A 27,033-nucleotide genomic window follows, 5' to 3' on the forward strand; every position below is an offset into this window, starting at 1 on the left:
GCCGTAATAAAGGCTTGGTATTACCAAAACCCTCCTCTCCAACCAAGAGGTCGGACAGCAGGGTTTTGAGGGGCTATTGTGGGGCCCAATAATTTTTGGGCCAGCTCCATTTATTCGTTGGGGTCCAAAGGCCCAAGCCGAGGAAGGTTATGGCCCAAACTCGGTAATAGAAGTACAAAATAGCCTTGGGATACAGCCGAGGACGATTCAGTCCTCGGCCTGTCCGAGGTCTCCTCGGAAGGAATGGCAAAAACGGTATAAGACCAGCTTGGAAAAAAATCTAAAATATCTAGGTCAAAAGAGAAGGATACGTTGGAAAATATAAACGACCAGGGAAAGCTGCCCTTACTACCATTCAATACTCTGCACCTGACAGAGCCATATTCTTCAGCTTTTACAACCACCCCCAACCACTCTGGGTATGGGCTGATGGGACAAGTATCAGTTTGGGAAAAGTCGATCCTACACGTGGACGAAGGATAAGGAACGCATGCGAGTATAAAAGGAAAAGTTAGTGTACCAAAAAGGGGGCTGGGAAAAATGGCCAAAAACCAGAGCCTCCCAGCCCGCCTCCAGGAGAAAGACTCCTAGGGCGAAGACAACTTAACCATGTATGGATATCACGAAAAACCCACTGCTTGGTGACCAAGGCCTAGCCTTTCAAACCCACGCTCTACAAATGATATTGTTTGGGCCCTTTTTACGTGCGAACCCAACACTGTTACGGGTCGTTACGAATCGTGTCCTTACAATTAGCATTTGCTTGCTCTTATGTTTAATTATGATGATTAAAGGAGATAAAAATTATTTATCCCAACATAAGTGTTCCCCTTGATCAATAATGGCTCTATAATTTTTTTTTTTTTTTTTTTTCCTGGGGGGTCAATTAGAATTAAGAAGATGAATCTTGAGTAAGAGATGGATTATGTAGTTTTTTTATTACAAATTTGTTCATAGTGTTAGAAAGAGAACAAAAGATAAACTATAAGTTTATTTGATATATTGTTTCTTAACACAATAAAAAAATTAATTATTTTTTCTAATTAAGATTAAATTTTAAAAATTATCTGTTGTTTCTAAATACAATAAACATATTAATCATTGTTGTTATAATTGAACTTTAATTATTATTACTTAAAATGCTTTTATCTACTAGTTTATGTCTTTACAATTATTTTATCTACCAATTCAACTTAACTTTAAAACCTATTGGTCTTTGTAAGTGTATTGAGAAAATTTTTGATGTGTTAACATTTGCATTTATCTTTGTTCAATCATTCCCCTATCCGCTGTCTGTCCCATGCCCCTTGTCTATTTTATTTTTTAGAATCACCCATGTCTAATTGTTTAATTGCTTTTTAGTGTAATATTTTCTGTTTTAAAAAAGCTAAAATATTGTTAAGAGAACCATATTCTAACTTATTTCAATTGAATTTTTTTTAAAATGGGGTCAAGGGGTTTAAAATTTTATTTTAAAGGATCAAAGCAAAATTATTTTAATATAATTCTACATAATTCTTTATTTTTTTTTTATAAGTTCCAGTAATTAACGACAAATTTTCTAAAAAAAAAGTAATTAACGACAAAAAGATGGGCCTAAACTTAGAATCGGTTTAGCACAAAGTCTTATAAATACAAATTAGCCAGAGATAAAGTTGACAACTTTTCCCCACACCATTTACCATTATGACACGTATGTATTCAATGCCCCCGCCATTTTTGTAACAATGGAGTTGTTATCATCATCTTTTGCTAGTCACCATGAATTTACACTTTGTCCTCATTTTTGAACATGCGGGATGTGTACAGTAGAGTTGACTCATACGATGACTCTACCATTAACTAAACTTCTTCGAAGCTCACGAAGAATGAAGTTTCTTTGGAAATTTCCAACATCACTGCTTATACAGTGTACGCCTGGTGAAAAAGCAATCTGAAAGGAACTTTGTTATTTTTAAGAAGAAAATATGAAAAGCTGTTTATACTTTATGGTAGCTAATAAAAACAAAATAATACAAAAGAGAAATTTCGCACTAAAACTTTCGGCGCCACCTTTGAAAAAGCGTAAAGAAAAGGAGCAACTTTCGCTCCGCCCTAGGAAGTGGAATTACTCAGAAATGAGAAAACATATAGTAATAAAAAAGAGCAGTGGAAGTTTCTTGTAATTTTTCCTAAAAGGAGCACTGAAACTAAAGGAGCACTGAAACTTCAGTCTGTTTCATTACTTCCAAAATTTTAGCTCTCCTCAGTCTTTTCTCTCTTCATTTGCAAATTTTAGATTGGATTTCTACTCACTCCGATTCGACGCATTTTCAGCACAACGCAAGTGATCAGGTTGGGATGAAGTCATTTCTGCTTCCCTAATTTCAGATCCACCTGTTCTAGCCCCAATCTCAGGTGCATCTCCTCCATTCTCTCAGTCTAATCTATTGTTAAAATTTTGTGGAGTTTGATGTGTTGTTACAGTCTTTTTTGGCTCTGATTTTCGGACTATTATGTGTGGGTTTATGATGTTTGTGCTATTTACTGGGTTTATGATATGAAATCAGAACTTCATATATCAACACCAAACCTTTAAAACCGAGATCTTTTCGCTTTATTTTCTGGGTTTATTTTATGAGATCAAAGCTTTTATTTTTTTCTCCTTTGCATTCTTCTTTTATCTTCAGGTTGGGTTTGTGTGTAGAAGAAACGTGGGTAGCCATTCTGACATAGGCCCCACTTGCTTTTTACAAACCAAATACTGAGTTCAAGTTTGGGTTCCAAACAGGAATTTGAAAATTGAGAACTAAATTATGAAAATTGAGATATGGGTGTCTTGAGAATCAAACACCGTAAACTTTCAAATCTTTGAGACTTTGACCACACTTGCTTACGCCCCAGTTGGGCTCTAAATTAAATTTTCTTTTATTGCGATGATCTTAGCCACATAATAACTAGATTTGACTGTGTAGAACTCATTGTTGGAATGTGACCAAAACATAGCATCATTTGTCTGATAACAAGTTAGGGGGAACACGTGGAATTGCCTCAACATCCCCACTATCAAAGTTTTAAGACTTAGATAAGAGTTGTAATAACCATCTTAATTTTACGTTTTCAACAATGCTTGCAAATTGTGTCTACTTCACAATTAAAAATAAAATTCTCATAAAAAAAAAAAAAAACTGTTAAAAATAAAGTGAGGCTAAAAAAGCACAATCTCCATTAAATTTAAGAAGACAGTTTAAACTTTAAAGTTTTAATGGTTTGCAATGCAAAGTTCAAAGAATTTATAATTTATACTTTTAGAGTGGATTTAAGTAATTAATACATAAAACTAACAATATTTATGTTTTTGATTTGTTGAGCTGACATTATTTATTATTTTAGTCATGTAAAGACGCCATCGTATAACTAATACTAGGCATATGCACAATATATATGAGCACCTGAACTATGCAATTGCACTTTTTTAATATAAGAGAGAAAAGTTAAAAGGTTTAAAATTATTCAATTGCTCTAATGTTAAAATTAAAAATGATTGTTGTTTAAGTTTAAAAATCTCAGTTCTTAGAAGACAAATTTTTGATTTTTTTACTTTACTTTAATAATTAATTTTTTAATAAATATATAAACAAACTATTAACTTGGAAGCAACGTAAAAAGCAAAAAAGCAATATAAACCAAAGTTTTGAATTATGTTTATTGGTTATAAGAATGGAATATTCTAGCATCCTGGTGCAGTGGAACACTATTCCAGAATTACTTGTCAAATATATATATATATATACATAAATTATTTAAATTATTTATTTTAGGGGTATAAAAATAAATTTCTTATACAGTGATATAATTATGAGATTGATGATTAAAAAAATTTAGGGGTGTTTGGTTTGTATTTTTAAATAACTATTTTCAGTTTTTAAACAATATTACATGTGTTTTTATACATTTTTTTTATTTATACATATTTTCATAAATATTTTTAAATAATAATTTTCAGTTTTTAAACATTTGTACCATACAGCGCTTAAACTTTGAAATTACTTAGTACAGCTGAGATGAGATTGTTTATTTAAAAATAATCAAATAAAGGTTTCTCAAAAAAAAAAAAAAAAATCAAATAAAGGAGATTGTACTTGTTTTAGATGCGTATTGGGTAAAGTAAACTAAGAACATTCCTTGAAGGCTTACAGCTTACTCCATTTCTTTAATTTATTTTTTGTACTTTCACGTTTCACGTGACCTTTCACAGTTTTTGATATCTTACAAAAAAAAGAAGAAGATAAATTCAAACTTGATATTGCTTAGTACAGCTGAGATGAGATTCTTTATTTAAAATAATCAAATAAAGAAGATTGTAGTTGTTGTGGATGGGTGTTGGGTAAAGTAAACTATGAACTTTCCTAGAAGGCTTACTCCATTGGTTCACAGTTTTTGATATCTTACAAAAAAAAAAAGAAGAAGATAAATTCAAACTTGATATTGCTTAGTACAGCTGAGATGAGATTCTTTATTTAAAATAACCAAATAAAGAAGATTGTACTTGTTGTAGATGGGTGTTGGGTAAAGTAAACTATGAACTTTCCTAGAAGGCTTACTCCATTGGTTTAGTAGGATGAAAAAGTGGGGGATAAAAAATGGTAGTATGACAAAAAAGTAAGAGAATAAATTTTTATTTTTTTAATTTTTCATCTTTTTGTTTGGTTGAGAGTGAAAAAGAGAAAAGATGAAAAAAGTGAGTTTATTTAAATTTACTCATATGCTCATCTTAAAAAATAATACCTAATTAAAACAAAAAAGTTACAAATAACAAAAAAAAAAATCATCTAAATTTATTAAAAAATAAAAATCATATCTAGAAAAAAAAATCACTTTTAGTTCAACAAAAGAGAAAAAAACAATAAAAAACACTGTTACGCCACATCCCAGAAAAAAAAAAAAAATGTCTAGGAGGAAATCAAAAGAAGAAAAAAAAAAGAAAAAAATCACAATTTTAAATCTCAGTTCTTAAAAGGCAATTGCACGTTTTTTCTTACTTTTCTTTAATAATTATTTTTAAAAAAAAATCACTTTTAGTTCAACAAAAGAGAAAAAAACAATAAAAAACACTGTTACACGCCACATCCCCCAAAAAAAAAAAAAATGTCTAGGAGGAAATCAAAAGAAGAAAAAAAAAAAAGAAAAAAAATCACAATTTTAAATCTTAGTTCTTAAAAGGCAATTGCATGATTTTTCTTACTTTTCTTTAATAATTATTATTTTTAAAATAAATCCTTAAGTGTGCATTTGGGTCCAGCTGATGCGTTTGTGTTTAGCTGATGCGTTTGTGTTTGCGTTATTCTATTCTTTTTTTTTACGCGTTTTGGGACAAATTTTATTGTTACAACTACTGTTTATGCACTGTTCATAAACAGTAGCCACAAAGTTTGACTTGTCAAACAATTTTCAGCCAATCAGTGTACACCGTGCACTATTCACGGATCTACAAATTTTACTTTTCAGCAATTTTTTCATTAAAAATAGGTTCCACGATATGATTCACACATTTAAAAATTATTTTGCTACAATATTTTTCAGTTTTCAGCTGTATCCAAACGGACCCTAAAAGAAAATTGCGCATTTTGGGAGGAAATCAAAAGAAGAAAAAAAAAAAAGAAAAAAAAAATCACAATTTTAAATCTCAGTTCTTAAAAGGCAATTGCAAGTTTTTTCTTACTTTTCTTTAATAATTATTTTTTAAAAAATAAATACATAAATAAACCCTTAAAAGAAAATTGCGCAATTTGGAACTAGGTGTGTTACATAGAACTAGAGTTTTTCAATTGCAATTTTCTTGATTTTTTTTTTCTTCTGATTTTGTATTGAAATCGATTTCTATAAACTTCAGTTTAAAAAAAAAAAAAAAATTAGTGGGATGATTTTTATTTATAAATGCCATTATTTTTTTGAAAATAAACGGTAAAATTTTTTAAATATCATACGTTAATATTGGTGGGGCTAAAAAGACATATTGTTAAAAAAATCATTTTGCTATTTTTAAATGCCATGTTAGAGCATTATTATTAGCAAGTGGTTCATAGAGCTCAACTTCTGGAAAGTTGAATTTTACTCAAAACTTTATTTTCAAAAAGATTTTTTTTGATAAAATAATCCTAAAAAATGATTTATTTAGCGCCAAAAAAAAAACCCCCAAAAAGTAGTATAAAAGGAATATTGTAGCTTGTAAAAAAGAAAAAGGAAATAAATATAAACATAAACTTTCGCTTAGTGCTTGAATTCGTTAGTCATTGGAAAGTCGACCTGTCTTCCTTAGTGCTTGAATTTTTTACTTAAAAGAAAAAACTACAAACCTGGTGAAAAAGCAATATGAAAAAGAGAATTTCTTTGTAGTTGCAGAACTTTCGCTGCTCACGCACTCGGAAATTTCATCGCTACTTTTGAAGTGAAAGTACTCAGAAAAACAGAGCAACTTCCGCTCCTCACTAGGAACTAGGAAGTGGAAGTACTCGGAAAAATAAAGAATAATTTCAGTCCTCTTTCATCTCTTCCAAATTCTCAGTCTCCTCTTTCTCTGTCTCATCAGTTCCTAATTTCAGATTCAATTCCATCTCTTTCAAAGCTACGCAATTCAGGTTGGGGATCAAGTGGTTTCTTTTTATTCTTTCTTCGGTTCTAAACTAATTCTAATTGATCTTTTTTTTTTTTTTTTTTTTTTTTTTTTTTTTTTTTTTAAATTTTGCATGTCAGATCTATATTTTCTAATGGCTTTAATGGGAATGGAAACGGACTTCTCATCTTTCCCAAGTTCCTCTTCTTCTTCTGCCGCCCGAGGGAAGTATGATGTGTTCCTCAGTTTCAGAGGTGAGGACACCCGCAACACATTGGCGGACCTTCTATATGATGCTTTCAATCAGAAGGGCATTAACTCCTTTAAGGATGATGAAAAACTTGAGAAAGGAAAAACTATTTCGCCAGAGCTTTCAAGAGCAATAGAAGAATCGCAATTTGCTGTTGTCATTGTCTCAAAAAATTATGCATCTTCGACTTGGTGCTTAGATGAACTTGTAAAGATCTTTCACTGTGAGAAACACATGGGAATGAAAATTCTGCCAGTTTTTTATGACGTGGAGCCCTCTGATGTACGGAAGCAATTGGGAACTTTTGCCCAGGCTTTTATTGAACATGAAAAACGTTTCAAGGAGAATATAGAGAAGGTGAAGATGTGGAGAGCTGCTTTGACTCACGTGGCCAATCTCGCTGGATGGCCTTTAATGAATGGGTAATTTAATTTCAATTGATATATTTATTTGTTTTAAATATTTTGATGACCCATTTCATATATATGACTTCATCTTGAACCTTTAGCAGATCTACATTACATACATGTTTGCATTTCTATGAATTTTATCTTGAGCCTATCAATTTACATCATTACATGGTTTTGTTTCAGTAAGCGGAATTGAACACCAAATATCTTCTATGATCTCTCTTTATTGCAGGCCTTTCTCACAAGTTATTAAAAGCATTGTGAGGCTAATATGGCATAACTTGAATAATGATGCATTCTCCGAAGTTACCAAGGGCCTAGTAGGAATAGACTCTCATGTGGTGGAATTGGAGTCGCGTTTAGCTATAGGGTCAAATGATGTTCGCTTTATAGGGATTTGGGGGATGGGGGGGATGGGTAAGACAACTCTTGCTTGGGTTGTTTATCATATGGTTTCTAAAGATTTTGAAGCTTGTAGTTTTATTGAGGATGTTCGGGAAAATTTTGAAAAAAAAGGTTTTCTTCCAATACAACAAAAAATTATTGATCAAATTTTGATGGAAAAGGATTTGAAAATAAAAGATAAGTATGGTGGAGTTAAAATGATCAAAAATGTGTTACATAATAAAAGAATTCTTCTTGTTCTAGATGATGCAGATAAACTAGACTTGTTAGACATGTTAGCCGGGGAGCATGATTGGTTTGGCCCGGGCAGTAGAATTATCATAACAACAAGAGATATGCAGGTGTTGAGGACACATAGAGTAGATGAAATATATGAAGTTAAAGGATTGAATGATGAAAATGCTCTTCAACTTTTTTTCTTGAAAGCTTTTAAAAAAGAGCATGTCCCTGATGATTATAAAGGGCTGTCTAATGATTTTTTGAAATATGCCCATGGCCTTCCTTTAGCTCTTGAGGTTTTAGGTTCATTATTGTTTGGAAAAAGCATTGATGAATGGAAAAGTGCGTTAGAGAGGCTCAAAGAATATCCTAATTCAGAAGTTTTGCGTGTACTTCAAATAAGTTTTGATAGACTCCATGACACAGAGAAGGAAATATTCCTACATATTGCATGCTTCTTTAATCATAATATGAAAGATCATGTTGTAGAAGTACTGGATATTCTTGGCCTTCATGCTGGTGTTGGATTGACACAACTCGTTGATAAATCTCTCCTGAAAATTATGGATCATGATGTAGTGTGGATGCATGATTTACTTGAAGAAATGGGTAAGAACATAGTTTTTCAAGAATGCCCTAATGATCCTGGAAAGCGTAGTAGACTGTGGGTTTATGAGGACATTGACAAAGTATTAAGAAAAAATAAGGTAAGAGATTATTTAGAGAAATTGAATTCATTCCCTACCTTCATGTTCAACAAATTTGAAATTTGAATTGTTATGCTAATAATATTTTTTTGCAAATTATCAATTCCTTCTTGAATTTTGATTATTAGGGAACAGAAGCAGTTCAAGCTATGGATATTAGGGGTGGTTATTTTCTTAAAGAACAACGGGCAACTTGGAACCCTGATGCCTTTTTGAAGATGTACAATCTTAAATTTCTTGAAGTTGATTCCATTGACCATGTCCCCACACATCTTCCTGATGATTTAAGAATCCTTGATTGGAGTAATTATCCTTCAAAATCTTTGCCATCAAGTTTCCAATTGGATGAGCTTGTTCAGCTTCGTTTGCAACGAAGTGAAATTAACCAAATTTGGATAGGAAGAAAGGTACTTATGTTATTAAGTATCTTCAACTTTTCTTTTTAAATTTCAATAAATGGACACTGAAGCTAATTGTTCCATTCCTTTTTTTTTTTCTTTTAACAGAATTTTGACAAGTTGAAGTTCATTGACATGGCCTACTCCTCCAACTTGATTACAACCCCAGACTTTGCTGGAGTCCCAAATCTTGAGAAATTAGTGTTTGAACATTGTACAAATTTACGCAACCTTCACCCATCCATTGGAATTCTTAAAAAGCTAGTTCTTCTTAATGTTGCATATTGTGAAAAGCTGAGTTCTCTACCAAGCAAGTTTGAAATGGATTCTCTCAAGACTCTTAATCTTTCTTGTTGCATAATACTCGAGAAAATTCCAGAATTCATGGGAAGCATGGTATGCTTACGGAAACTTTTTTTGGATTGCACTGCTATTACGGAACTACCTTCATCAATTGGAGGCTTGATTGGCCTCACTTCATTGATTCTAATGGATTGCAAAAATCTTGTGTGCCTTCCTAGTTCCATTTGTTGTTTGGCATCTCTTGAATCTCTAGATCTTTCTGGATGCTCAAAATTTGAGAACTTGCCTGAGAACCTTTGGAAAGTCAAAGGTTTGAAGAAGCTTAATTTGAGCAGAACAGCTATTAAAGAGTTTCCTTCATCAATTGGAGGCTTGATTGGCCTCACTTCATTGATTCTAATGGATTGCAAAAATCTTGTGTGCCTTCCTAGTTCCATTTGTTGTTTGGCATCTCTTGAATCTCTAGATCTTTCTGGATGCTCAAAATTTAAGAACTTGCCTGAGAACCTTTGGAAAGTCAAAGGTTTGAAGAAGCTTAATTTGAGCAGAACAGCTATTAAAGAGTTTCCTTCATCAATTGGAGGCTTGATTGGCCTCACTTCATTGATTCTAATGGATTGCAAAAATCTTGTGTGCCTTCCTAGTTCCATTTGTTGTTTGGCATCTCTTGAATCTCTAGATCTTTCTGGATGCTCAAAATTTGAGAACTTGCCTGAGAACCTTGGGAAAGTCAAAGGTTTGAAGAAGCTTAATTTAAGCAGAACAGCTATTAAAGAGTTTCCTTCATCAATTGAACATTTGACAAACCTTACTTCGTTGACTCTACTTAAATGCTGTAAACTTGTGCGTCTTCCTAACACCAAATATGGTTTCAAGTTCCGTGGTGATCTTTTTGTACACACAAAATTTAAGCAATACCCATGGATAATCAAAGATCTAAAGATACTTGATTTGAGTAGAACTGCTATAGAAGAGCTACCTTCATCAATTGAACATTTGACAAACCTTACTCTATTGACTTTAAGATATTGCATGAATCTTGTGCGCCTTTCTAGCACCATTTGTAGTTTGAAGTTGCTTAATTCTCTTGATCTTTTTGGATGCTTAAAATTTGACAACTTGCCAGAGAACATAGGAAATATGGATGGTTTGAAGGTGCTTAATTTGTGTTGGACAGCCATAAAAGAGGTTCCTTCTTCGATTGTTTTGCTTAAAAATCTCAAACAGCTACATATCCGTGGATGGAAGTTATCAGATTTTTATTCCCGGCCAGCAAGTCCTAAGTTGATGGAACAATTATGGATTTCATTATTTTACTTGCCAACAAGTCCTACCACGGAAAGAATATTATTGCCTTCATTTATATATTCTTCACTGCAAATAAATCTGGCTCTGGTGGGCTTATCATTGCCTTCCTTATCAAGTCTACAATCTTTAACAGATTTGTATCTTAGTCACTGCGATCTTTCGTCAATTCCCGATGACATTGGCTGCTTGTCCTCTTTAGAATACTTAAATCTAAATGGAAATAATTTTGTTTCCCTTCCTGAGAGCATGTCTCAACTCTCTAACTCTATTTGGAGGGTTGCAAGAGGCTTCAATCATTGGAAAATGTTCCGTCAACTATTGATTCCGTAATTGCAAACGATTGTATCTCACTGGAGAGATTGCTAGAACTGCAATTTTATCTTTCTAGGTCAGATCGCATCTATTTGCATCTAGTGTTTTGTAACTGCTTCAAATTGTTTGGCAATAGCGTGCTTCTGAGCTTTAATAACATGCTTCAGGTCTGTCTGTCTGTCTCTCTCTCTCTCTCTCTCTCTCTCTCTCCAAGTTCTAAACGTTATGCTTTGTATATTTCAGGGACAAAGTGGTACACTACCAAAGAAGTTAAAAATTATTATTCCTGGAAGTGAAATTCCGAAATATTTTAACCATGAATGTACGGGTCATGAATTGAGAATACAATTGCCTTCTGATTTGTGTAATGTGCCGATTGGAATTGCATTTTGTGTTGTTTTTGTACCCAACAATTGGCCTGTACCTCCTCGTAATTGGGAGCTTTCATTTATAATCAATGGAATTCCAATGTATAAGGGAGTAATTTCTGGTTCTAGGAAAGAATATGGTACAATTGAATCACATCACCTTTGGCTGATGTATTATTCCTTTCTGGACGGATTTCATCCATATATGATTAGAGCATCTTCCCCGACCTTGAAGGTAGAGAAAATTGGGGTCCGATTAGTATACCGGCAAGACATCGAAAATCCCAGTAAAACTATGGGACAGTGCATCAACAACAGCAGCATCGTAATCCATCATGATATTGGTGATTCAATTACTGAAGGTAGTGGAAATAAGCGAAGTCATGATGAGGATGATGATGGGGCAGGACCTAGTGGAAAATGCTACTCTATTGTGGAACCACTGCCAAAGAGGATTCAAAGGCTTGGAGGATTTATGGAGGATTCTGAGGATCCTAGTCAAAAGGGAATTTTCCAACTTCTTTGCGAGTAAGTCTATCTTTCTTCTTACTTTCAAGTTTTAACTTTTTAACATTTACAAGTCATTATTTACAACTACTTGTTGGTGCACTTTTATTTAGTGGATTCAGAGGATCAAACGGTCACGAAGCTTGCAGCCATTCACGAATGTAGTAGTTACCAAGACATCAAAGATATCAATCAAACACTGGCACAGAACAGCAACAACAGCAGCATGCTCTATGAGGGACCAGATCCAAAGACTTGGAGTATTTATGTCTGATTCAGAAGAATCTAGTAAAAGGGAATTCTTTGCCTGTAAGTCATCATCTTTCTCTTTGCTGTTACAATTTACAAGTTTTACCATTTTCTTTTATTTTTGGGTAGGGGAATCCAATGAAAGTGTGGCTTTTGATTGATAACAAATTTAATTTGTTATAGGTATAAAATTAGAGAGTTTTTCTTTTTGGATTTCCCATACTAGCATTTATAATTTAAATAAATTATTTAAAAAAAAAAAAAAAAATAGTATTCTGCAAGTTGTACCTTAGCATTACCTTTTGGCACTCATATAGCCACATTTATTTTTTTAATCAGGTTGAAATAATACAAATTTTTCTTATTGTCTTGTTGGGGCACTTTTATATAATGGAAGGAAGGGATCAAACATCCAAGAAGCTTGAAGCCTATTGCGGCGGTAAGAGGGATAGTTAGCTGAGCCACGTTGAAGAATTAGCCAAGTAGGATCTCTCCTTTCACTCAAAATGGTCAGCGATTTAAATTAACTGTCAAATGGCTCTTATTATTGATTAAATCTTTTTTTTGTCCTGCAAATGTTCTGTTGAACTTCTATTCCTATAAAAATATATATTGAAATCTAATTATTTCCAGATTCCTAGTGAAAAAGCACTCAAAGAACAAGTGTGCTGACAAAGTTTACTCTGGATGGATACAAGGTAAGTTGATCGAAACATGCTTTTATCTTTCAAAAACACTTGAAAGTTGAAACCCTTGCATTTTTTTTTGCTGGCAGCATTATATATGACTTGAGTACCATACTTCTGAATTAGGATTCCATCTGTATGTTACCAATCATGCCATAGGAAAATGATACAACCTGATCCCACTTCAAACTTCAGTAATGTCCTGACAATGCAACTAAGAGTTAGAATTTCTACCTATCCCTGAGTGCTACTTGAGGAATGTTAACAAAACTAGAAACTCTTGTATTTCAAAAGGTTTTATTTAACACAAGCTACCTAAATTGAGCCTGCCTTAGCAAAGAGATTCCATATATGCCTCATTATGGTTTCTTAGTTCCATTCTTGCACCTCTTTCAAACCTAATCCACCTTCTCTTTGGCTTGCATACAACATCCCAAGATACTTTAGCGCCCTAAAGCTCCTTTCCTTTCCATAGATAACTACTCAATATCTGTGCAATAGCCTTGATAAAATTCTTTGGCAATATGAAGATGCTGGACCAGTTAAACCTAAAGGCTATAAAGAACTGGAGCCATCCTACAAAGGAAAGGTTCCTTGCTGTCCAGGATTCAATTCTGCTTGTTATCTTATCAAGGAGGAGCAAACATACTTTTGCACCAGGTCTTCGAGAAAGTAGAGGAACCTTGAGCTATCTTACAAGTAGTGAGCCTTTTTGAATCGCAAGAGCTCAAATATTCACTTCTTCATCCCATCAGGAACAGCAGCACAGAAAACCTCAATCTTTTGAGAGTTAGCAGCCACACCAGACATATTTCCTAAACTCCTCCAGATACTATGAAAAACATACTGCAAAATAGGAGCTTATGTTTATAGTTGCTTCTGGATTTACATTTCCCATCCAATCAATGCAACATAAACAAATATCTTTAGGGTGGAAAGGTACCATTCTCATGCCAATTGACACATCCTTGAACAGTGAACCATCTCAAAGGAGCTACTGGGGTATGGCAGCTGTTTTGTGGCTAAAGCAGAGATCATTGCACCAAGTCCTTGCTCTTAATGCAAATTGAATCTGTTTCTCATGCCCATCTTTGGGAGCAAAGGACATTGTTTGTATATCCAAGGGGAGTAGGTAAGTAGAGAAGGTGGCAGCCACACAACCAACTTCCAAAACCTGAACTACCCCTGCAACACACAGGTCACTTTGGTCTCACTTGTAGTCATATTCCCTAACTTGAATGTACAACAAAATTCAGTATATTAAAAGTATGACCAAAAACAAGGATTGATCCTGACACAAAATTTAGATGTCATGCACACACACATCACAAATACATGTATGTATGTATGTATGTATGTATGTATGTACATAGGTAGTAGTAAGAAGTTAATAAGTGAGCATGACAACAAGCTTTCTAGCTAGTCCTTTACTATAATGTTGACAAATCTTTAGCAACAGGTTGGTGGAATCTTTTGGTGGTGGAGGGAAATGTCTCTCTAGGTCTTCTCTTCTAGAAACATCCAAGAACAGCAAATTCTTTACATAAGAAATATCACGGCAAGGAAGTAACTCGTTGAATGTCAATGGGCACACACTCATCCCAATTCCAAGGATCAAAAGTGGCGTTTCAATAAGAACAACCTTGTTTGTAAATGTAGAAATACCTGCAAGTTTAAATTACAACAATAACAACCAGAAGAACACAAAGTTGCAGAGCTCAGAAATATACCAAGGCATCTACTGCAGCATGCTCTCTAAGGATCATGATCCTGATGATTTAGCCTCAGAAGGTAGCAGAAGTAAACGAAGGCATTATGAGGATGATGGGGCTGGAAACCTAGTGGAGAAGGCTACTCTAATGAGGAACCACAGCCAAAGTGAATTTATAAAGTTGGAGAATTTATTGCTGATTCTGAGGATTCTAGTCAAAGGGAAATTTTCGACTTCATTGCCAGTAAGTGATCATCTTTCTTCTTACTACTTTATAAGTCATCATCAAATTTTTTATTTTATTTTATTTTTTTTTTGGGGGGGGGGGTGGGGTGGGGGGGGACATACTATATATATATATTTTAAATTGTTAACTTCAAAGTATTTGGGCTAGTTGTACCTTAGAATTACCTGTTAACACTCACAGCAAAATCAACCCAAACTCAAAAATTAAAATCATACCATATTGCTTTTCTTATTTTATTTTTTAATAATCTGGTTGGAGTCATACAAATTTTTTTGATGTCTTGTTGGTGAACTTTTATTTAGTGCAAGGATAGTATGTGAAAGTTCAAAAACGTGTACAAAAACACTTTTGAACGTTTAGACCCCCAAAAACCAATTTAATCAACACAGCAATATGTTAAACAACTAGTGTGCGGAAACTTAACATATGCTATAACATGGAATTGATTAAACAACTATCTAAGCCACAACAAAATAAACCACAGCAGATAATGTAAAGGCAGAGATAGAGAGGAAGGAAGATGCAAACACAGCGATAACACCAGATATGTTATCGAAGAGGAAACCGAAGACCTCGGCGAAAAACCTCTCCGCCGCCCTCCAAGCGGTAATCAATCCACTAGAAAATATAGTTGGGATACAAGGACAGCAATAGACCCTCCAAGCCTAATCTACCCAATGCACCTAAGCCCTCCAAGCTTCTTGCTCCAACGAGGTTGCGCCGAACCTTTTTCTTTTCTAGCTTTCCGGATTCCGCTACTACACCGTAGCATCAACCAATGAATATTGGCTCCTTCCTAACTGCTTCCCAGAACTCCAAACGACTGTCTCACAGAGATGATAATGGTGAGAACCAGGTTTGGTATAATGGCCTCTCAAGGATTTGACAATGGAGAGGAAGAAAGTGAGGGATTTTGATGAGACTCTAAGGTAGAGATTGTGGGTAAAACAATCTGGTTTTTCTTTAGGGTTTCTCTCTCAAAATTCTCTCTGGAAGCTCTCTTTCAATCGTGGGTTAAAAGGGTATTTATACTGAAGAGGAGTGGAATGCGAAACGTCAGGTTTTTCCAAAACAGGGGTGGCTCGCGGCTTGACTAAGTCGCGAGTTCCAGTCGCGAGTTAACCGTATGGCCAGTTGTCCTGTTTTGTCCTGTAGTGCTCCAGCTAGCATGACTGTTCATCTTCCAGCATGCTTGGCACGTGTGCATCTTCTGGCGGGTTGAAGCCGCGAGTCCAGTCGCGAGTCCCAGCTGCGACACTCTGTTTTCTTGCACACTCTTGAGCAATCTTCACACTATCTCACTCACTACCCTTACAACAATCCCACCTAATTACAGGGTTACTAAATGGTGAATTACAAGCAAATTTGGCACGGAATAAAGCCAATTAGATGGTTGAATAAATTCAACCTTACAGTATGAAATGTCTAAGACACTTGAATCCATTCACGGAGGGAAGAGGGATAGTTACCAAGACATTGAAGATCTCAATTAAACTATGGCACAGTTAAGCATCAACAACAGAACACTCTATGAGGATCTGGGTGATCTCCGCCATGATCTTTATGATTAACAGTAGAAGGTAGCAGAAATAAGCGAAAGCCATGATGAGGATGGCGGGACTGGACCAAGTGGAGAAGGCTACACTAGAGACGAACCCCCATCCAAAGACTTGGAGGATGTATGGCTGATACTAAAGAATTTGGTACAAGGAATGTTTCTACTTCTTTTCCTGTAAGTCATCATCTTTCTTGCTATTACAGTTTACAAGTCTCGATGTTTTCTTTTATTTTTTGAGGAGGGGAATCCAATGAAATGAAAGTGTGGGTTTTGATTGTCAGGTTTACATGGGCATGATAAAAAATTTAAATTTGTCATATGTATAAATTGGAGTTTTTCTTTTTAGATTTTTACCCCTGTTTTTGTACATATACTAGCATTGAGAGAGGGAAAAAAAGAAAGTTCAAAGTATTGTGCTGGTTAACATTACCTTTTGGCACTCCCATCCCAATCACCCCAAACTCAAAAATTAAATTCATTCCATGAATCCATATCACTTTTGTTTTTTTAAACTTTTTTTCATCAGGTTTGAATAATACAAAATTTTCTTCTTGACTTGTTCTGGCACTTTTTATATATTGGTAGGAGGGAATCCAAGAAACTTGAAGCCTATTGCAGTGGTAAGAGGGAAAGTTACAAGAGCAAAGTTGAAGAATTAGCCAAGGAGGGTCCCTCCTCTCAAACCCACCTTGGCACTCACTAAACTGGTCAAGAATTAACCGAGGGTTCCTTTTTGCTGTATGTATGTCAATGTGTGTATATATATGTGTGACTTTGTTTAATTGGTTTTATAGAGTTTAAGCAGTGGAATCAGTGTAGAGAAATTAAAGTTCTCTTGTCCCATGCTTTTGTGCTATTTTGTAATCTCCTATTTTCTTTGTGAAATTTTTTGTTACATTGTCCGTGGATGTAGGCCCAAAGCCGAACCACATAAATCTTTGTGTTCCATGTATGATTGTCTTTTCTATTTCTATTTGGCATAACATACTATTATTTTGTTCACACAACAAATAAGCATAAAATAACCTACTATTAGTTTGTTACACAACAAATAAGCATAAAAGCTTCCACTAACTCAATAGTTTGTGATTAGAGCAATGTCTGCTTATGAAATGAAGCTGCATTGTTGCAACGGTTGAGTGCCCTGTTGGGGAAAGTGGTTGCAAATGTAGCTGTTTGTACTTTGGTAGCAGAGAGGAGGGGTTGTTTGAGTTTTGTTTTTGCTGGGCTGTTTTTTGTGTCTAGCTTTGTTTGAAGTTTTTTCTTCTAGTGTTTTGATAAATAAAAATGAATTATTCATTAAAAAAATTCTCTTGAGGTTTGTTGTATTAAAATATTTCTCTTGGGATGTTGGTTCAGCTAGTGACAAACAAAATACCCAAGAACCCTAGTGATAAGTTGCTACATTTTTTATCATTTAGAAGTTGTGACAGCAGCAGAAGAAATCAAGCCACTTGATAGTATCATTATCTTCAACAGCAATGAGTAACTTGGTCATCCTAAGCAGCCATCTAAACCACCTTCCTAACAAGCTTTATTGCTGCTTTTCACACAACCTCGTTAATTACTCAACTGTGCTATTAGCATATTCGTATTCCTCTTCCTCCTCTACTCTCATTTCTTCTCTCTAATGCCTTTCTAGCTAGAAATGGACTCAAATCTTTCTCTAATGTCTCTTTAATGCGTCTTAAAGAGAGAAAATTGCTTGCTATACGAATCTATTGCCATTCCCTATAATTCATTTTAAAATTTTTAAGGGCTTATTAGTTTTGACTCAGTTAGATTAGTCGATCTAGGTTGTATTTTTGATTCTCCTACACTATTTTCCTTCTTTTTGTGTTTAAATAGAGCAAAAAGTACATGCAGAAGCAAAATTATCAATTCCATTTTGTTCAAGTTATTTATCGGGATGAATCATTCCTCCATCCACCTCGACCTAAATTTTAGTATGTTTCACTAACTTCTGGTTGATATGTGGTACTTTCTGCCTATACATGAAAAAAACATAAACTTTTTTTTTTTCCTGTCATTTTTTTATTTAAAAAGTTTTACTCATAAAATATGAAATTAGAATTTGATTGTTTGATTTGACGTCATTACTTTGAGAAATTTGAACCCAATGATTAGGAAATGGTCAAAATAATGTCATACTAAGCTGGTTGAGCAATTTAAGTTATTGACTTGATTCATCATAAACTGTTTTTCTTGATTTGATAAAATTTGGTCCTCTTAGGCTAAAATCTTATTCAGCCTAAATTAATTGGGTTTTTATTATGTAATGAGGTAATATAAACCTCTTTGTTGAGTAATAATGATGTTAAGAATGTATATTATTTAGTAATAAATAACGCTTGAATCCTTGAGTGTGCATTATTTAGGACCTTAGTCAATGTATGAAGTTTTCACAAAATGACATGTTTTCTTTCAGTTGCCCCATTTTGTTAGGGTGTGTGTGGAAAAGAACAATAATGGATTATGCCTTGCGAAGTACAAAGTTTATCAAATTCAATTGATGTACATTCGCCTAGAGGTCAAGCCTTGATACAATTGCAAGTGCCTTCCACCAAAAGTGATAGGTCCCGAGTTCAACCATTTTAGTTCGAGTATATTTATCTCCAAAGTCACTTAGGATTTTAAGTTTCCATAATGGCTTTAAAATTCTAAAATATGGCAAATACTTTTGATTTATTTTGTAACTGATACAACCATATAAACTAGTGAAATGATCAAGAAAGAACAGATGTTAAAGAAAAGTATTTATTGATGTGAGAGGTGCTAGCCCCTAGACATCAGTATGGACTAGTTTAAAGGTGCAGAAACTTCGAATTTAGAATTACGAAGGGAATTCTTGCATTTTGCCACTAAGGCAATGTTCACAAAGATGTGGGACATTTTGAGAGTTGAAAAATGAAAATTTGGATAACTGGTAATGTAGATTACAGCACATTTCTCAAATGATCAAGCCGCTTTTGCCACAAATCCCACTAGTTGGTAAAGAATTAGCTCTGAGTATTTTGCAATTCAAACAAGGACAATTCTAAGTTGGCATTCTATGGCACTTACAACAGAACATGTTAGTAGTGTCTACCATTGAAGCAACTTCAGTAATACTACTTTGCCATTTTTAATAGTATTTTGCCATCTGAATCCAACTTACTTCGTTTTACACAATATCTCATTACTGATAAAAAGATATGGATTATTAGTCCACAATAAGCTACCATTAAAATGCCCTATGTTACCCAATGTTGACAACTTCTAGTAGAATTTCAAGTGTTTGTGCTCGTCCTGATCTAAAATTATTTGCCAACTCTTTATTAGATTTAGCTGGACTAAAAGCAACAAAAGAATTCAATTCATATCTAAAGCAAACTAAGAATTTTGTTTTACTTCTAAAGTGCCAAATAATTCAATCTCAACTGTTTGATTATTTGATAATCCAATTCACACCATCATGAAAAACTTTTTTTTTTTTTTTTTTGGTTCAGACAAGGTGGCCACCTTGATAGTATTTTGAACATATTGAGCTAGGTTTGGGGCGTGACATAAACCTAAAGGTCTATGGTTCAAATCACCACACTATCGGTCTATAGGGTTTTGGGGTGTCTTTTGGATAAGAAGTAGAATAGTCTGGTCAAAGGTTAAGCCACCACTTCTTGAGAGAGAGAGAGAGAGAGAGAGAGAGAGAGTGCGCCTCAAAGTAATACCAACAAAATCCAAAATGAAAAATCTAATCTTAATTATCCATCTCATTTCTCATAACCATTTTCTGTACACAATGTATCATCTATATCTTCTAGAAACTACCTTCCATCTTCAGATACCACCCTTCTCCACACACACAAATCCAATAAACTTGATATTACAACCGCCAAACAATGAAACAATGACATTCCTTCGGCTCATCAAAACTCAAACCTCAAAAGCCCACAAAAAATTACACTTCATTAGTAACAAAATCTTCTTCAACTTGTTTATGGTCAGTCAATCTACCAAAAGCTCAGCCTGCTTCGTCACAAAAATAATCAACACTTTCCCTTCTGAAATATTCTTTTTTACTTAAAGCCTTGAAATCCAGTACCTCTGATTCCAAGATGACTCACATAGCCCCACAATAGCCATTCCAACAAAGAACAACTACAAAGACCAGCTAAAAGGAAACAAGTGTTCAATACTGACAGTGAAAATTTTGATAAACAATAGGGGAAAAAAAAGTATATTGCGTTTTTTAGAAGTGCCAAACATAGACTAAACTCTGAAAGCAAAAGAGGTAATCATAACACAAGTCAATCATCAAAGAAAAATGAAGATTAATTTTCAAGTCAATCACCCATCATAATTTTTTTCACACAAAATGGCTGTGCTTCAGATTTGAACTCGCACACCTTTGGTTAACCAATCATTCAATTAGGAGTTAAAACACACCGAGTTAAACCCAACTTCCTACTACTCAGACTGCTCTTGCAAAAAATTTATAGAACTCAATATTGTCTCGAGCTTTATTCCAGTCTCAATATTCTGGTTGGAGCTCAGCTCATGCAATACTCAACTCTCTTCCAAGCTGATTGCAAGCTCCAAAAAACTCCTAAATGCTAGCTGTTTTGAGCATTTAAACTTCAAAAGCTGATGAGCTCTACATCAAGGGTAAGGTAATTGTACATAAGTGATGGCTTTTTATTACAGGAACAGCTACTCTTTTCATCATTTGTTTGCAGAAGGAGAACCAGAAAGAGAAAAATCCATCTTATACATGAAAAGCTTACACAGAGATGACAAAATAATGAAAATGATATAATAAAAAATAAAAAATAAAAGTTTAGAAGAATGTGCTGTCTATGCTTGATACCTAAAATGAAAGCATCAGATCAGTTTGAGAAGAAGAATATTCCCTCGTATCTATGATGGAGAACCTCTATCAAGCCAGCGCACTAGCTGAGCATGATGGTGCTTAAGCCCAAAAGTAAGAACATAGTTCAAGCATAGGTCATCTTGCTTAACAAACAAGCCAAGCACACTTTGATCGATCTGCTTGCAAGCACCTTGGCTCTTTTTTTAAACCTACAGTACTTAAGAAGTGCTCTTCACATGTACCTACCACAAGCAAGAAAAGAGTTGGAAGAACAGGTTTTCTGGCATCATTTTAAATAAAATCAGAAAGATCAAAGGTAAGAGACAATAAACACTTTAGAAAACTGAACCCAAACCAAAAACTAAAAAAAATCCCAACATCAAATATGGACAAAAAATCCTTAAAACTGCAAAGTTGTAACTTCAGAGGCATTTAGTGAAGTTTCAATGAACAAACAAAAAATAAGCCAAAGAAACTTCGGCACTAAACTGCATTTAGGGCTATTCACTCAAAATGTAACAAATTTTAATTAACAAAGATTTTTTAAAAATGTCATAGATATAAATCTCCAGAAACACTTTCTAATGGGTCAACCAAAAATTGGAAACTCATGGGAAAGAAGCTTCAATGCACAAAAACTAAACTGAACCCCAACCAAAAACTAAAAAAAATCCCAACATCAAATCAAATATGGACAAAAAATCCTTAAAATTGCAAAGTTGTAACTTCAGAGGCATTTAGTGAAGTTTCAATGAACAAACAAAAAATAAGCCAAAGAAACTTCGGCACTAAACTGCATTTAGGGCTATTCACTCAAAATGTAACAAATTTTAATTAACAAAGATTTTTTTAAAAATGTCATAAATATAAATCTCTAGAAACACTTTCTAATGGGTCAACCAAAAATTGGAAACTCATGGAAAAGAAGCTTCAATGCACAAAGGTTTTACCAGTCCCATTTCAAAAAAATGTCATAGATATAAATCTCTAGAAACACTTTCTAATGGGTCAACCAAAAATTGGAAACTCATGGAAAAGAAGCTTCAATGCACAAAGGTTTTACCAGTCCCATTTCCCATTAAAACAAAAAAAGCTCAGGGAAAAGAACAAATGGTCCCCTTGGTTATAGTAGCCACTAAGTTTTTCACCAGACATGCCAAAGGAAATCTTTTAGTCCGTTTGTGACTTACAAATAAAAAAATAAAAAGCGTGAAATGATTAATATATTTTATCCATTGCAAAGACCTAAGGGTTTGTATGAATCAAACTACAAAGTAAGGATCAATCAGCTGGAGTGGTGAGCATGACAGTCACAATGCTGTAGAATAAATTGAGCATGTCAACATGAGATACTCACAGAAAAAGGTAAGAAGGCACTGAAAAAATAGTAAGGAAAGACATGATTATCCTATTGAAAGGATACGTAAGGCACAAGAACAGAATTTTCAGGGACAAAATGGTTTTGTGATCCTGTTCCATCATGATAGACCAAGCAATGAGATAAATCAAGTGCTCAGGGTTGGAAAAATAAAGGATGCCTTTCCACAAAAACCTGGAGAAGTTACAAACTAACCATCCAAAATCCTGGAGAAGTATTGGATAATGACTACTTGAATATGTTTCTCTATAATGGTTTATAATAAACTTCACACGAGGATTCATCACCACAAATAACAATGACATTAGTAGCTAAAAAAAAATCAATAAAAACACAAACAATTTACACATCACCTGCCTGGCCTCATTTCAGAAAAGAAATACAGAAGAATTTCTTGAACAAGGTTTAGATCAATAACAACCACCAGAACCAATGCCAATTATGTTAAAAACTGCAGCAGAACATGCAACATTCAGTCCACATCCACAAACGCAGTGCAATCAATGTCTTGCAGGGTGATATTTCCCATATATAAATCGTTTATGTGATGAGAACAGAGAGGGAGGCATTTCCGATTGAGACTTTCATGAATTGCACCCATCCCTAGGACCCACTTGTCCTCAACAGATGGGTTCACATTCAAACGGTTCTGCAATAACCGTTCCCGATAATAAACAGTATCCATTCTGTCACAGAAATGACCGATACAGGAACATGAAGGCTCATCAGAAGCCAACCTGATCAAAGCCAAAGATAAAGCCCCATCAACAGGCCTTGGATCCGAAAGATTTTGATCTCCCATCATTTTAACCTCTCTTTCTGTGGGGAAGTACACTTCTTCATTTCCATTAAAATCAAAGACCTTCAAATCTTTAGTGTAATGCTTAATGGCTTCACGTTTGGTTGACTCATGCTTCTCTGCTAGTGTCAAAATGCAAGAGAATCTAAAGTGATAAGTTACTACAGTTTTAAGCATCTTGAAGTTGTGACAGTAGCAGAAGAAATCAAGCCACCTTCTCCCTACTACTGCATACCACTTGATAATATCAATATCTTCAAGAGCAATGAGTAACTTGATCAGCCTAGGGCGACCCATGTTATTTGTAAAACCCGCCATCTTAACTGCCTTCCTAACAAGTTCTATTGGTGCATTAACTTTCATACACAACCTTGTCAAATCCTCAAATGTGCTCTTAGCATATTTCTGTTCCTCTTCCTCCTTTCTTCTTTCTCTAATGCCTTTCTAGCTTGGACCGGACTCAAATACTTGTCAACTTGCTCTTGGAACTTATCATAAGCATCAACCAGCTCTTGGGGCAATTGACCTGTAATGTGCCTTAAAGAGAGAAAATCGCCTGCTGTAAGCATCATGCCATTCCCAACGCTCTTTCAAGGAACCCAAGAAATCATGGACCACTTCATCAGTCCAACTTCTGAAGATTTCTTGAACCTCATTTTCAATTTGAAAGTCAAATTTAAACCCATCACTTTGCTTCAACTTCTTAAAAACATGTTGTAATATCTTCATCCCTAGTATCTTCCATTCCTCTCTCTAGCATTTTTAAATTCTAAAGCTCTAACTTCCTTCTGCCTAAGGTACTTCTTCTGTGCCTTAATTGCTTTCTTCGTCATGGGAGGATGCAAAACTGAAGGTGGAACCACCTGTAGTTCCATTCCTAGAAAACTAATTTTCTTAGATACTACACTATGTATTGCTGTCTTCATTTTATCGACCCTCAAAACTATTAGGACATATGTGTTTCACATGTTAGGAACATATGTCACTATTTTATGTAATTGGCTAATCCTTTGACAAAACACACTTTACTTGTAATTAGGTAGATCTAGAATGTGTTTAATACTTCAAGAAACTTTGTTTCAAGTTCAAGTGTTAAAGCCATGCAAGTCTGTCCAAGATTCAAGTATGAAAAGTGCTATTCATTAAAGCTCAACAGCTAGCATCTATCAAGCCTTGAAGAGCTTTTCCAGCCCGTGGCTCGACAACAGCTTGACGGATAGGGTATCTGTCGGGGTTTATGAAACTCAGTTTTTCAGAACTGTTTTTCATCCAATTCGTGATTGTATGGTTGGGCTTTCTTTTCTCACAACCCTAGACATATAAAAGGATTATTGTAAGGGCCGTCAAAGGTGACACAAGTTGCACAAGTGTTGAACAAAGTTTTGTTCAAGCAAATTGAGACCAGAGACAGAATTTGCAGTAGTTCGTCTTTCTTGTGAAGAAGCTGTTATGTTTATGCACTGTAGGGTTTTGTAATTAAGGAACTTCTCGATCTTCATCGTCTGGATGAATTGAAGAGCTTTGCAGCCAACAACCTTCTCTAGTTGGTGATTGAAGTTGCATACTGGAATCTGCGCAATTGGTTAGTCACATACTGGTAGCCGTGCATTAAAAGGAGAGATTGTCACTATAGAATAAGTCCAATTGGGTATTGGGGTAAGGGTTCAACTGTAGGTTGGTATAAGATACTGGGATTCCTTTACTTGTAACCGCTTATTATGATAATAGTGGATTCTCAGGAGTGGTGACCTTAAATTCATCCATTGAGGTTTTGCCTTGGTGGTTTTTTCCATTCGTAAACAAATCATCATGTCAATTTAATTTCAGTTGCATACTTTAGTTATTGGTGATTTGTTTATGCCACCACGCAATTTGCATGTTAATTTAATTAATTAATAAACTTGGCTAATTAATTAATTAATTTATCACAAGGGGTCCATACATTTTTGGCTTATCAAAAACTAACGTACCTTCTAAATATTTCAAAACCCAATTCAAGTCCATGGTCAACATCTTCGACCCCGACGTTATCACTAATATTCATCCAGATAGCTAACCACATATATCTTTACTGGCTTATAGAACAGGCCAGACATCTAAACAAGCTGCTTCGATTTAAACTTTGGATTCTTCTAATTTTTCTAAGGGCGCATATCTTGAATTTCTTTATCAAACCCATTAAAGTAAATATTAACCAAAATCGAACACAACCCACTTTCTTGAGGAAACCCCCTTCCTAACAACCACCCAATTCAATTCCCACCACCTCACACTTAAACAACCTCTTTGTTAAACCAATCAAAGAACCATCTTTTATTTTCTCTTCAATAAACAAACGCAACATCAAACTTTTCTCTATCAAATGTGACACTAAACCACCAACTAGGATTCTCTACCACCATATGAAAAAGTTACAAACCACTCATCATGCACAATTTCCAATACCAACCTAATAGCTTCAATCAAAACCTTTAATTTCAAGTTGGGCAAGACCAAGGACTCACCTTTCTTTCTTGAGGGTAGCATTGTGACACAACAAGCCTCAATATCGAACCAATTGTCACAAAGCTAACTGCCCATTTCTTCGATATTGAATCGCTTTGAGACTGAGTGGAGAAGGGACTGCGAGTCAGTCAAGGGAGTTGAGCCTGAAACCATCGTTGGGTTGTGGAGTGGTGGCAGTGAGGAGGACATTGGGCAAAGCGATGACGTTTGAGACAAGGTTGGAGAACTTGCCTTGAGAATATTGGGTGAGAACTAAGGCTTGGAGGGTTGAATTCAAGTGGCTTTATTCATCTGAGGTGAATAACCATTGAGACAATGAGAATTTAGAAGAGAGAAGTGGAAGTTTTGGATTTTGAAATTGTGCCTGAGTTCGAAATTGAGATAGTAGCTGGCCAAGTTTTTGCAAATAGCAAACTTTTTTACTTGTTTTATAAATTGCGTTTTTATATTGGTTTTATAAATGAACTCTCTAGTCTGTACTATTCAAAAAGCAATGTAAATGTAAAAAAAGCAACGTGTAGAGGGTCATTCTACCATACTCACAAAAGAAAGGGGTACAGTACCCACCTATATCTGAGCCGTTAATTTACTATGGTTTTGGTATTGACTGTTGATGTAATTTTAAAGGTTTTTGGTTATCGGTTAAACAAGTTTTATATATAAACAAAAAATTAAAACATCCATCACGCTTTTCAGCCTTTTCTCCTGTTTGCTTCTCTACCTCTCTGCTTCATTTGCTCATTGCTTTGTTTGTTTGCCTCTCTAAACAAAATCCTCAAATCAGACTGTTGATACCACACCTGCGGCACACCCACAAAACCCTCAGAGCCCAGCGCACCCATAACCTCAAATCGGAGGCGCTTCTTCTCATCCAATCCAACTCGTCGGCGCCGCTCTCTATCTTATTCTCTTCCAATCTATATTCAAATCAGTGGCGCACTCATATCCAATCCAACTCGGCGGCGCTCATCTCTTCCCCTACACTCGGCGGCACTTCTTCTCTTCCATTCTAAATCGGCGATGCCACCACAATCTTCAAGTTCTCTCTTTACATATGATTAACGCTGATATGGGTTTATATTATTTCTCTAAACTTTGTGGGTTTATGATATTATTGTTTTGTTTGAGTTTCGGTTCTTATATATTTGACAAATTAATCTTTACACCGAAGGGCTTGATAGTCCACCATTGATTGCCAGGATCACTGCTGCCATGTGGAACGAAATTGTAATAAGGTTGCCGATGCTTTGGCAAAGAAATCTCGGGTTGGGC

At 34.9% G+C, this 27,033-nt stretch overlaps 1 protein-coding gene and 1 pseudogene across 1 annotated transcript; one reads left to right on the plus strand and one right to left on the minus strand.

The window, feature by feature from the left end:
- The first annotated feature begins 1,745 nt into the window (after positions 1-1,745).
- Positions 1,746-17,132, plus strand: LOC126691453 (disease resistance protein RUN1-like). Its single transcript, XM_050386500.1, has 13 exons — positions 1,746-2,397; positions 6,382-6,617; positions 6,733-7,264; positions 7,485-8,583; positions 8,712-8,990; positions 9,090-10,820; positions 10,868-11,071; positions 11,148-11,800; positions 11,893-12,088; positions 12,426-12,537; positions 12,662-12,726; positions 14,174-14,669; positions 16,816-17,132. The coding sequence occupies exons 3-9, from the start codon at positions 6,747-6,749 to the stop codon at positions 11,942-11,944; spliced, it is 4,536 nt and encodes a 1,511-aa protein (XP_050242457.1). The 5' UTR covers positions 1,746-2,397; positions 6,382-6,617; positions 6,733-6,746; the 3' UTR covers positions 11,945-12,088; positions 12,426-12,537; positions 12,662-12,726; positions 14,174-14,669; positions 16,816-17,132.
- Positions 17,133-22,867: 5,735 nt separating this feature from the next.
- Positions 22,868-26,603, minus strand: LOC126691454 (nuclear intron maturase 3, mitochondrial-like; annotated as a pseudogene).
- Positions 26,604-27,033: the final 430 nt, after the last annotated feature.

The sequence above is a fragment of the Quercus robur genome, chromosome 7, assembly GCF_932294415.1.
Source record: "Quercus robur chromosome 7, dhQueRobu3.1, whole genome shotgun sequence".
NCBI classification, from domain to species: domain Eukaryota; kingdom Viridiplantae; phylum Streptophyta; class Magnoliopsida; order Fagales; family Fagaceae; genus Quercus; species Quercus robur.

What these genes read in the sequence shown, in the direction of transcription:
- LOC126691453 (XM_050386500.1), top strand. Translation starts at nt 6,747, where the DNA reads ATGGCTTTAATGGGAATGGAAACGGACTTCTCATCTTTCCCAAGTTCC. An exon ending in AAGTATTAAGAAAAAATAAG is followed by an intron (nt 8,584 to 8,711) that starts GTAAGAGATTAT and finishes TTTGATTATTAG; the next exon opens with GGAACAGAAGCAGTTCAAGC. An exon ending in AAATTTGGATAGGAAGAAAG is followed by an intron (nt 8,991 to 9,089) that starts GTACTTATGTTA and finishes TTCTTTTAACAG; the next exon opens with AATTTTGACAAGTTGAAGTT.